We start from the raw sequence: 13,302 nt of genomic DNA, 5'->3' as shown, positions 1-13,302 counted from the left end.
TCGAATGTAAATGTAAAATATATCACATAAATCGCGTGTTGCGGGAAATAAAACGAAAATCTCCCAAATCCAAGCCAAAATCAATACGAAAATATGATAAAGTGATATAATACAAAATCGGATCACTTTATATATCCAAGTTTCACTGAAATTTACATCTCTAAGCTTTACTCGTGATTTTTAAAATAATCGGATTTACTCAAGCCAATACTTTGGGCGTCGTCAATTGAAAGTTGACATATTCTCGCATTCCTGGTCGCGATCGTGGTGTAAAAGCAGAATGTATCCGTCTATATCGATCAGCCTAAATATAACGAGGCGAATTAACGAGGCCCTATGCCACATGCGGCAAAAATATGGTGCGACCGCATTGTTCCGCGTTCAGCGACTAAATCCGCGACTCGCCTTCGTTGTGAGGGAACGTTTCCATAATGTCTCAAGGATATTCTCCGCCTCTGATCGGCGCGTGTCCTTCGACATCCCGCCATTTATTAATCATTCATCGACGGCGTCAGAATAAACAGTTGCCCGATCAATACATACAGCGGGTGTAAATACGAGAATGTAATTTAACATCAATGAGCAGAAGGAATTAAGAAACAATGGAAGGAACGTCAGATTATCGCGATTAACCCTCTATTTATAGCGTGGGACGATCATTAGCGATTCTAGCGTACAGGAAACGCATCATATTTACGTCATACTTGCGTTCAACTTGCGAGAAAACTTTGTTACACACACACACGTTTAACTAATTTTTCTTTCCGTGCTTGGTACAGATATTTTGTTCTCTTTTGTTGTCAGCTGTATTTTTATGCTGGAAATATAAAACAGTACAAACTTTTATTAGTTTTGCCATGTTTTCTAGTTTTGCTTATATGTTGATGTTTACTCGTTACTTGCGTATAATATTTGTATTAAAAATCACGTCGAGCTAAAATATCAAGTAAAGCTAAAGTTTAAAAAAAGTTTTAAAAAAAATCTTCCTCGAGGGACTTCGAAAGAGCTCCCGCGAGCCTTTAATGTATACTCTTGTTCCTTGTATTATAATGCGACTTCGGACGAGCTTGATAGAAAAACGGAATACCAAAAGAGGGGAAAAGAGAACGGACATAGTAACCAGACGACGAGAATCCCGACCCGTTTGAGAGCGAACAGATGTGAGAGAAGATAGAACGACGAGTTTGCGGATTCGTCGCGACAAGATTCATCGGATGCGAAAATAGAACGGGTCACTGGATGGCCCGGCGATAATTAAACAAAACGAAAGTCTTATTTCTCCGTCTGGAAAAGATGCAACACGTGGGATAACTTATTTGCCAAAATTAATGGTCGCGTCTTTAAGTCAGAAAAAACAATTTATTTCCTTTTTCCGTTCGCAGTTTTTATTATATAAAAATTATTCTTTGGAAATAATCCATTATCGACTGTTACTCGTCTGCTGAAGTATCTAGCTTAATGAGAATTATTAATAGCGATTATGTAAAATATTCGTAAAAAGATAAGCTTGCTTTACTTTGATTGTATACAAATCGATTTTATCGTGGTGTTTAAATATTCAGTTCGAGTTCGAATTAAATATCTTCAATACTATAATATTGTGCGTTGTTATGACGTGAATAATGGAAGAATAATTAAGAATGCCAAATACGAATGCTGCATTATGCATTTCTTTCTATCGGACAGCATAATAACGCTCCCTAAAATCGACCGTCTTCATGTAGCCACGGCCTCGAATAGCAGCTGCAACTCCAGATGAATTACAGTGGCGTGTGAACATTCATGAGATGAGAGACGGTATTGTCGGCACTTAGACATGAACAGATTCACATCCCACGGCAACAGCGTTTATACGGGCATAAGGTCGACGGACGTCCAGAAAAGCAAGTTTAAGATTATATAGCTCTTTCGTTATTAAGTCATTCGTGAATTCACTTTTGTCACTTTCACTTGAACGAAGCGGACAGAAAGGAATTATTTGTAATTAAATTAGAGATTTCCTGACATAGATTTAGTAACTTATCCTTTTCACCTTTACTAACAGCGCAATTTTAATTAATGTCAGGCGTTGAAAAGATAATTGGAATATTTCTATAATTGGTATAAAATGTAAAAATAAAATTTATAAAATATATTTACTTTTGCGTAAATATCAATTTCAATTCCGGAAATATTGTTATTTAAGTAAATTATTAAATAAAACAATATATAAATTTCTGGTGATTAAAAACAATATTAATATTAAAACAATATTAATATTAAATGAATCTGGTTTTTGTATACTTTAACGTACGATGTTGTTTTCTGTTCAGAAACACATTTCTGAACAGAAAATAATGTAAGAAATTAAGGGAAAATCTATGTTAAGATTAAAAATATAGCCGTAATTCGAGTCGATAATAATCAGATCAAATTTTCGGAGATAATAATTAGATTTAATTTGCAAATAAGATAAGGTACCTATTATTTTTATTAAATAGGATGTCTCTATTTCATGTCACAACATGAATAGACTTTGCAAGAGTCAAATTGGTCTTGTTTTAATTTAGATGTTGCAATAATCAAATAATTTTAATAAAGATAGAATTTCAACAAAATCTTATAATCCAAAATAACAAATAAGCTCGCATTTGTAATTAATTTGTAGCTTGCAATGCGCAATGTCCTAATTTTGACAAAATGTTAAATGCAGCGTTAAACGTGGATTCATTTTTCTCTTTGAATCATGAAAGACCATTAATTTTATGAATAAAAGATTTTCAAACTAAGATTATTTTGCAACATTTGAAGACATTACTATTAAAAAATAATATTTTTTATTTTTTCCTAACATAATTTTTTTAGTAGTTAATGTGACAAAAATTTTAAATTATTTATTCATAAATTTTATAAAATATATCGATAGACTACTACTTTTTAATATTCACAAATTTGCAAAAAATATATGTATGATGTACATGACGTGATCTCTCAATCGGTGCTTCAACTATTCAGACTATCACATCGCACCATTCAATTATCGAAGTTACCAACATTCTCAACATGTTTCATGAACATAGTATGTGTGGGAGTTCGTAGACGCCATTCTGCCTTCGATGCGGGAATTCGTGCAGAATGTAATTTTCGCATTTTACGTCGTATCGCAGGGTATAGAAGAATATAAGTTGAGAATATTACAAAATTGTAAAAAGTCAAGCGATATTTCTTACGAGTCACACGCGTATCACGAGCCAATCTTGAACCGCTCGCTACCGTGAGAAAGAGAATTAATTTCGCACTCGCATTAGGATCGTTATTTTTTTTCATCCCTGCTGCAGACAGTTTAATGCGTTTTTTGCACGTTCCATTCTCAGGTTGCCGAAGCTAATGGAAGAAAGGAAGGGTGCAGGAAAAGCCCGCCGGAGGCTGTGTGCGGATCGATCGAAGACTCCACTTACTCTCTCAGCACCGCATCGAGGGAGACGAATGAGAATTATTTCTTTCGACGTTTCTCTTCGTCGTTCGCGTACATCTTTTTTTCTTCTCCCGAAGCGATATGGTGATATTAGCTTGTTCAGCAACTTCTTCCGGAAAATTACGCGATTTCTCGTAAAGCTTTCCGCAACGACCAGGCCGGAGAAATTCAAAGAGAATAAACGAAGTTAATAAATTCATGTATAATTAATATTGTTAATTTTTGTAGCAGCGGAAGTTAAAACTAAACTTTAACGTTATTTCCCGGTAGAAAGCCGAGTACCGTCATACGAGATTATTAATCTCGTGAGCATCAGCAGGAATATTTTATGACCCGATCCCGCGTTTAATTAAGAGCCCTTTTTTAATTGCGCGAGATTATAAAGTTGAAGTCCGATAGATGCGGCCGTTTGAGTTTTCTAATATAAAAAAAGTATGAACAGTTCATTCGCATAAAACAAATAATATATGCTATATTTATAAATTTGTATACCTTTATAATTTAGTGTCATAATTATTTTTATGAACGGTATAAAACAAAGAGAAACCTTTCCCTTGTCCGTTTTGGCGTGGGTAATGTAATGTAAATTTATTTCCTTAATTTTGTGCCAAGGAAAATATACGACTACCATCAAGTGATGCGCGCAATGAGAATCGTCATCGATATAAAAACCTCGTCGACGCGGGCGTAATTTACAGCGTATCCGGCTCGCCCATAATTGCGAATTTTGCACGAGGTGGGCATTACGGGAACAATGGGATTTATGTAAGCCTGACAAGTACACGTACATCGCGGGAGATGTACGCCTAGCAATACGCGTTTACTAAGACATGGGTAAACGGAGACAGAGCCACGAATGTGGGCAGTCAGCCAGAGAAACATCTAGCTCTTTGAGATTCTTCCGCTCACGGGGGCAATGACTTATTCGAATGCCGCCGTGAACGCGACACGCGTGTAAAAACGGACGTATGCGCGCATACGGTCCCGACAAGTCGCGCGTAAGCGCATTCGAGTACGGATTTAATTAACCCGGGTGGAAAAATGTGAATAAAGCAACTGCAATCCGCAGCACGTCGTTCTTATGTGACATGCGTTTTTGACAAAGCCAAAAGATACCTTTTTTCCTCGGATGGTTTCATCGGATTTACGCGCTGTGGTCGCTAAACCACAAAACATGGTAACAAGACAAAATGATGATTTAATTAAAAATTGGTGTGTATGTTGTGTGCGTTATGAAGTTTTCGCGGTGATGAAGTATCATCCATGACTTTTATACAATCGAATTCCATGAATTCTCACAAATATGTATCGTATTATGTATTTAGGAATGTAAGTTGTTATACAAATTTTCTCCCAACAGTTATTACATATTATTTTATTATATTTTGCTAAATGTGTTATGATATCGTAATAAAAATATTACCTCCTCATTATATGACAAATTACTCAAATTCCAACAATACGTCAATATCCTCATATAATGTAAATATGTTAATGCATTGGTTGTTTTAGATTATGAAGATTGTATTTTATATAAAATGTTTACTATCGCGAAAATTTCGAAATATCGTAATAAATATCGCGGGGCTATCGAGGAGCTTAGCAGAGCTCGCATGAGCTTTGTTTAATTAATTTATCGACGTATCGAATGATATCATTGTAAAATATCGTAAAGCGATGAACGCGAAAACAAATTACGGCGTGAGTGAAACTTGTTGCCGTGCCATGAATGATTATGAATGATTTACGCGAAATTTGCGCGATGACACGCTGCACCCCACACTGTCATAACGTTAATTAATTCAGAATCTCGTAATTGCGCGCATTGTAATAATGGACTAATTACCGCAAAAGCTTCGGGGGTTTATGCAACGCTCGCGAAATCGGCATATAAAAAAGGTGGCTCCCCCTTCGTGTTGCATTTCTAGCAAATCGATAATAAGATTCTACAACAGTGTCGTTATTGTAGAATAAACGGCCGTTATTCTAGCTTGAAAATTTGCTTAAGGTAGGTTAATAATCGTAATGTTCGGTGACAAATCCTCAGTGACGTCACGACAGTTAGAATGACTGTCTCTTAATGTGTGAAAAATTTTTGCTAAAGATATTTTATCTTATTTATGAAATGAATACGTAATGTTTCAGCAGACATAATGATTCGCTGCTTTCGTAAAGATGCCACCCTCTGTACCACACTACGTCAAAAGATTATTCATCAAAGAGTTGACCCATTTCCAGCTGACTATAAAAAATAAATGCATTTTATATATAATATTTTCAAGTTTTTTTTTTATTTTCGCTTTAAAGGGGATGTTGGTCACAATTCAGCTACCCCAAATAATGTGAATTATTTTCTAAAAATATCACACTTTTTTCTTCTAAAAAATAAATTTATTTCTGACTGAAACTACTCAAAAACATATTCGCATATTTTGTAATATTTTCCTATTTCATCTATTTTTCGAGGAGCTCATAATTTCCATTAAAGGATTGATCCATTTTCGAATACCACTGCACGAACACCTGCTTACGTATGATAATCCTTTTGACCGCAAGCTGGTTAGCGTTAATTAGGTCAAACACACTGTGCTAAAATATTCTGCAATATACGCAACCTCGCGATTCCAGAAAAGGGTTAACATGGGCACACCAGGTCGCATCCCGCGACCTGATTTCGAGAGGACGGCCTTCGCGCAAGGACACGCGTGACGTGACAGCCGCGACGATCTCGGCCAGGACGACGTTCCGCGCATTTCCGCGGCTTTCCAAGAACATCTCTTCGTGTTATCACGAAACGAGAGCCCTCGATGAGGCTATTATAAGCAGCCCGTGCAGTATTCGTGGGGGACCAACGGAATCCGATAATCGAATCCTACGATGACGCGACCATACGCGCATACGGAGACGCGCGACACACGCGCTCGCAAGGCTAAACCGAGCATCGCGAATCGACCGGTCCGCAGAGGAGAGCGCGGTAGTTCTCGACTGACCTGATTCTCCGAGTTGAGCATCTTGAGTTGTTCGTTGATGAGGCTATACTTGGTGCTCTCCTCCTTGCGCAACGCCCGCTCCTTCTTCAGCTCCGGACTCCAAAAGGTCTTGATGCTGTGCATCGAGCTGCCCAGTTTCTGGTTCGTCAGCTCGAGCTCCTTCTTCAGGTTGCCGAGCTCGCGTTGCAGATCGTTGTTCTGGTGCTGGAGTTCGCCAATGTAGCCGCCGCCGTCGCGCAGCATGTGCGGATTCGGACTCTGACGCGCCGACCTGGAGCCGTACAGCTCGTCGTCCAGGTAGAGTCCGCGATCGCGGCTACGCTCGCGGCTCGGCTCGCGTATCGGCACGAATTCCCGATCATGGTCGAGAACGCCAGCGGAGGCACGATCGAGGCTGGTGTAACGCGCTACCATGCCCGCCGAGCTGGACATGGCGGGTCTCGAGGCGCTTCTGGATCGGTGATGTCCGCCCCCACCGCCCCCGGTCGACATACTCCTACCCCTCTCCTCGAGCATCACGGGACTGCCGAGGTCCTCGTCGCGGGAGTAGTACGGGCTGCCCAGCTGATGGTGATGGTAGCCGCCGCCGTAGCCTAGATGCTCCGGCGAGTTGTTCCCGCTGCGTGTTCCCCGTTGCTTGCGACTACCGAGCGGACTGCCACGACCGCTGGCATAACTTCGCGACGGACTGCGATCAACGGTCGGCAGTTCGCCCACGCGACGACCGCTGCGTGGTGAACGTGTGCCACCACCGGGACCGATCACGCCACTGCTCGAGTAAGGGTCCCGTGACATTCTACGGGAAACCTCGGCGTATAGCCGTACCTCGTCCTCCTCCTCGTAGACGCGAGAAATCGTCTCGAGTCAGTGTCGTCGTCTCGTCAGTGTCAGCGTTTCGTCGGTATTCCGTCGGTGCTCGTCGTCGTCGTCCTCTTCCTCCTCCTCCCCTACGATCGCCCGATTCTCTCTCTCGCGCGATTGCTTTGTGCGATTAATAATCCACGCGTCTTTTTCTTTCTCGACCTAGTGATTCAGTGGTCTGTCCGTGTTTAAGGCAATGCTCGGTCCCCGATTTTCCAAGAGAATCCTGTACAATCCGGACCTCGAAATTTCCGCAATCGCTTTGTCACGCCTTGCGACCGTTCCCCTGTCTCTCGTCACCCTCGTGCGTCTTCACGCTCATATCAGCTCGATTGTCCGCACAGATGATTCAATCAACGAGCGTTTTCCCGTCACAGCGGGACGTCCGTCCGGTTTATCCGAGCTTTCAGTTAGGGTAACAGCCGGAGGATGTGCCGCTTCGCCGCGCGCGCCAGAATCTCGACGATCGCCTTCCTTTGGGCGACTCGATCTTCGCTTCGTTCCCAACTTCGTACTCCAACATCCGGCTATGGCCGATGACGACGAGGACGACGACGATACGTTTCCGATCTCCTTGCGCCTTCGCGATCTTTTATGCCAAATCGCGGACACGACAACGGCGTGTCCTGGGATGCGCGCGGACGTTTCTACTCTACGTGCGATGGCGCGTTCGCGAATGACGGGCATTGACGAGAACGTGATCGTCTTGGTCTTCGTTCTCTCTACGCGAGAGACGGTTGCCGTGTATCGTTGATCTCAACGGAGGTTCGGTCCCTTCTCTACCGGTCGATCGACCTCATCCTAGCATCGCGACGATGATCCTCCGCCCGATCGATCCTCTCTCTCTCTCTCTCTCTCTCTCCACCCACTGCCACACCGCCACCGCCACCGCCACCTCGCCTCCTCGCCGAATACAACTCTTCCGCGCTCCTGGCCGGCGTACTACTACTAGCGGATAGTACTACTACGCGCGTGGGTCACTTCGTACTCGGCGGCGGCGTACGGCGAGGTCACGACCCTCGTCGGCCCGAGAATCGATCTTTGACCTTCTTTCGGCGGCGTAGCCCATCGAGCGAGGGCGAATAGAGATCGAGGGGGAGAGAGAGAGAAAAAGAGGTAGCCGACTCCCACCTCTTCCACTTTTCTGTCTTCCTGAACCGACACGACGAGAATGAACGAACGAACGAATCCTCTCTCGCGTACTCTCTCTCGTTCCCTCTTCCGGTCTCTCTCGCTCTCTCCCTCGGCCTCCGGTCGCGGCGCTCCGGATCCAAGAACCGCCCTTTCGCGAGCCGGCCAAGTCGACGAACCAAGCCGGCTATGTTCCCTTCCTCGCGGACCTCGTTCCACCCTCGTGTGTGCCGGCGGCTCGCTCGCTCGCTCGCTCGCACGCACGCACACACGTACTCGCGCCTGCGTGCGTACGTATGCGCGTGTACTACACGCGTGTGTCTCGCTTCCGTCGCGTGCGCTTATCGTTGGCGCACCACGCACACACACGCACACGCACACGCACACACACTCGCAATTTCGAGCGGAGAAGAAAGAGGAGAGGAGGAGAAGATATATTTCTCTCCTTCTCTCTTTACACGTCGCGCACTACCGTTCCCGTTTCGCGAAACCAGCGCCTAAGGTCCCTCCTTATCGATCTCATTCTCTCGCCTCTCGTCTCTCTCTTTCTTTCTCTTTTCCTCCCTTCTTGTGGTCTCGTCGTCGTCTCGCCGTCCGCGCCTCGTGGATGATGCCCGACGTCGCTCCGCCCGACTTCCGGTGAGACACAACGCGAGACGGACGGCGAATCAACCACCGACCAACCGATCGACCAACCGCACTACACTATCCACCGTCCACCACCGGAGCACAGCCACTTCCATGCACTGACGCCGACACCGTCGCCGCCGCTATCGCCACCGGCGTTCGCCGCCACCCTCGCGCTTACCCACCCTCTCTGTGTCTTTTCCCCGCTTGCTCTTTTCTCCACCCCTCTCTCACTTTCTCTATCTCTATCCTCCTCGTTCGCGCAGTCGAACACGGGCCAGCCACCCCGTACGCATACGCATACACATATATACACTTGCGATTGCGCGAGCCTGTGATTACACCCCCGTTCGGCGGCGCATAGACGTGTTCGTGTACATGTACATATGCCACCGTCGCGGAGGAGCCTTAGCGCGCGACGGATCCGCGCGCACTGAGAGAATGCTCTAATACCGGCTAGGACTGAGCGAGAGAGGCCACCCTTTGCTACCACTACCATCTAGACCACCACTACCACCACGACCACCTTTGCCGGCTCCTCCATCATTGGCGCCACCTTCGTGGAAGCGTCACCGCGAGTTATGTCCCTTCCCCGCGAATATGCTCTACGTACAACGTCACTATAATCATTGTACACATACCCGCACACATACACACATTGGAGGGCGAAGGTAAAAGCATCGGCAGCGCCACCGATCGACGTCACCAACGTCATCGCGACAGCCACGACGCCGAGGCGTACCACCCCGCTCGATTTCCCCGTCAACCCTCCTCGCCACCCCAATCACACCCCCTCACCGTTGATCACTCCCGACTACCCCACCGAAGGCGCGACAAGCTCTATGGTGAGCACCCCTCCTTCAGGCTGGTTCGCCAACGCGCAGTAGCACACGCGGATCCATGTGTAGACGAGAGTTCAGGATACCATGTATCGTGTGATGCTACTGGGTAGCAAACTTCGAAAAAAAATTTTGCATTTTTACAATTTTTAAATGCGCATTGAAAATAATAAGAAGATAAAACTAGAACATTAAAACGATATGTATATGAAAATTGTTAAAATAATTTGGTACGAAACCAATATCTCAAAGAATTTTGTTAAGTTACTTTTAGAAAACAGTGTCAATCACTATTTATCCGAGATAAATGGCAATAAACTTCTTCAGATTAATAATTAGAATAAAACACTATAGCACATATGACGTATTTGTGAAATTCAGATAATAGCTAAGTTAATTCAATTTTTGCTTAAAATAGATATTTTTAGGGGATTATTTCAAAGAGTACGTATATCTCAAATATTATTTATTTCTACATAATTTCAAAGTAATAAAGTAAAAGAAATTGTGTGATCATATCTTCAATATTTAAAAAACAATTAAATTAATTTATCACAAAAAATGTCTCCTTTCTAAAAAGATTTCTTAAAATATATTTAGCAAAACTAATTGTAAAATATCAAAATTAGATATTTGTCAAATTATTAGATTTAAAATACACGTAAGCTATTTTAATAATTCAATGACGAGTTATATATAAAGAAATAATCAAATACTAATAAAGTATTATCTTAAATCTTCTTTCTTTAAAGATTATTATTTTCAACTAGAAGTGACAGCAGATTTTTAATAGCAAATAATAAAAGTTTGTTTTTTGTCCACCAGCACGTTATATTTTAGATATTTTTCAACACAAATTCTAATGCATATATTTAAATGTGTGTCAACGTTATTATTGTTACTGCTATATTAATTTTTAATTTAATATTTTTATATTAATTTTTTAGAAATTTATTAATAAATGCATTTATTAATAAATACATTTATTAATAATGTATATGAAAGGCATATTCCAGAGAGGGCATGAAAGTTTGCAGATTTAAAATGATCTCAGACAGAAATTATGTTACTGCTCGTTGCTACAGCGATGTTTAATTAAAACGGCTTTACGTAAGAAAAATTACTGTTGCATGAATCTCCTTAGGGCACCCCGTATTCCAACCCTGAATGCACGTTCCGTTTGGATTTTCTTCTCCCTTCTCCCCCTGACGACCGTCGACCCAGCGTACGAGCGTCGCAATCAATGAAGCTACGATTCATCGAGCAGTAACGTATCGTCATGGAATTGGATTAAGGCGGTCTCTCTGATGAAATAAATGTGATACCAAGTGTACAACGGTGGCGCAAGTTGTTATCGCTTGGAGAAAAATTTACGACGTACCGAACGGTCGATTAACACGCGCTTCCAATTGCGTATTAACATGTAGCCTGTTCATAAAATTTGTAGTCTTTTATACTGCGCGAAACGCAATTATAAACGTAACATATAATTTATTAACATGCTCTAAAACGTGCAATATTAAAATATACGACCTACAAAAATTTAACAAATTAAGATTGTTTTTTTGTTTAATGATATTTGTAAAAATGATAAAAATGTATGATCTTTTGTAATAATTTTTGAAAATTTAATTAATATAATTTAATTAATATAATATATTTTTGTACATAACTTGCAATTGGATTACTTTATTTTACTTATAATGCGGTTTTGCTTTGTGAGTAAAATCAGGAAAAGTCAGAAATTAATATGCTAAATGCAGGCGAGTTGGTTTATAAATAATTAATTTTGCATTTGTTGGAAAATCCCAGAATTATAAATCACATGTGTATACAAGGAACTGATATGTAATACAAGTTCGTGATGTTAATAATGCGACTCTATAATTGTCTACAGTGTTCTATACAGTCTCGGACACTTAATGAATGCAGTTTCACATTACGTTTTGCCTTGAACATAATTACGTTTATAATTATATATTATTATAGTAAGTTCAAATCATGTTAGCAAAAAAAATCGATTGAGAAAGCATATAAATAGATATAAAATATCAAGTTAAGGATTAGTCGTAATTTCTGAAACTTATCCTTTAGTTACTACATTGCTCTCACTTTATGTATTTCATTTTATTCTCGAGTTCGATTGAACTGACTCATCCGATTAACCCACATCTCCTAAATACAGAGGATTACGCGAAGAACTATTAATCAAGCAGGAAAGGGCGTGTTTTTGTGTAACGTTTGCGCGAGAGTGTATCGAGATGTAATACTCGAAACGATCGAAACAATTTTAACCGTCCCGAGTGAGTGTTATTGGTGTTAAATGGAAAAATCACAGTGATTAGAAAAATCATCGGAAATACTATCGAACTATTGATCGCTACGCCGTAATAATAATTCGTGACGTCGAGACCAATGCAATCGAGAAACCATTGATCTTTGCACTCGACTGTTTGTAGCTTTCTGGTAATGTTACGATAGCGATATACAATTGTGATAAAGCGATCTCGTGCCCACAAGATACGCGGCATTTGTAAATAATGTATAGTTGATAATTGGGATTTTCTTACGCATGTGACGCTTATTAAAAAGAACAGATATTAACAAATTTAAAGCTACAATAGTAATAGATCATATACAATAGTTCGTAAATTAAAATATATAAAAAATAAATTAAAAACATAAAGAGATAAAGTCAAGAGTTTTCCTAATCAAAAACACTTCTTATTATATCATATCTTTGATAAAAGTATTATGAATCTGTCAACAAGTAAAATTGTCTAACAAAAGATAATCAATTAACATCATACAAAAACAATAATAACTTTGTAACAAGATTAGGCAGATATAGATAGAACTCAAGGTAAAAAATTTTCAAGTATTTGCTTTGAGTGATTATGTGGAGTGAACATCATTCCGCCAATTAAAAGTGTTTTAACATTAAAGTAATTTAATTAAAAACTTTTTCTTGATTAAAATTTACTATAAGAGATTTTTGACTGACTAGCTTATATTTGATATGAAGATGTATGTATGTATAGACTATATAGATTAAAAGCTGACAAGTGACAATTGAAAATAAGATACTAATTTCACGATTAATTTGCAATTGAGATTTTTTAATCATTATCCTACCCATAAAATCTATTTTGCTTAACCTTATATTGCACAAATATTTAATTATTTATCTATTATCAATAAATATTAATCCAAAAATGACAAAAAATATAGAAAAGATAAGTGGAATTATTTGTTACTTAATCGATTACATTGCAAAATGAAAAATCAATTGTAATAACGTGAAAAATAAAAGTATCAGAAAATAGTATCGCAAGTATTTATACATATAATATATTAATAAACAACAAAGCTAGATTCTGTGACTCTCTTAATTTTTCTA

At 40.5% G+C, this 13,302-nt stretch overlaps 1 protein-coding gene across 4 annotated transcripts in view; it reads right to left on the bottom strand.

The window, feature by feature from the left end:
* Nucleotides 1-9,908, bottom strand: part of Brp (ELKS/RAB6-interacting/CAST family member bruchpilot) — a 64,561-nt gene extending 54,653 nt beyond the window's left edge. For all 4 annotated transcript variants that reach the window (XM_071699828.1, XM_071699829.1, XM_071699830.1 and 1 more), the window contains exon 1: nucleotides 6,445-9,908. In XM_071699828.1, the coding sequence (XP_071555929.1) occupies nucleotides 6,445-7,239 (795 nt within the window). In that variant the 5' untranslated portion in view covers nucleotides 7,240-9,908. The remainder of the gene's footprint in view (nucleotides 1-6,444) is intronic.
* Nucleotides 9,909-13,302: the final 3,394 nt, after the last annotated feature.

Source organism: Temnothorax nylanderi, unplaced genomic scaffold, assembly GCF_030848795.1.
Source record: "Temnothorax nylanderi isolate EJ_2023f unplaced genomic scaffold, tnyl_v1.0 TNYL_tig0020_pilon, whole genome shotgun sequence".
Classification (NCBI taxonomy): Eukaryota; Metazoa; Arthropoda; class Insecta; order Hymenoptera; family Formicidae; genus Temnothorax; species Temnothorax nylanderi.
This window is presented reverse-complemented; position numbering and strand designations above follow the sequence as displayed.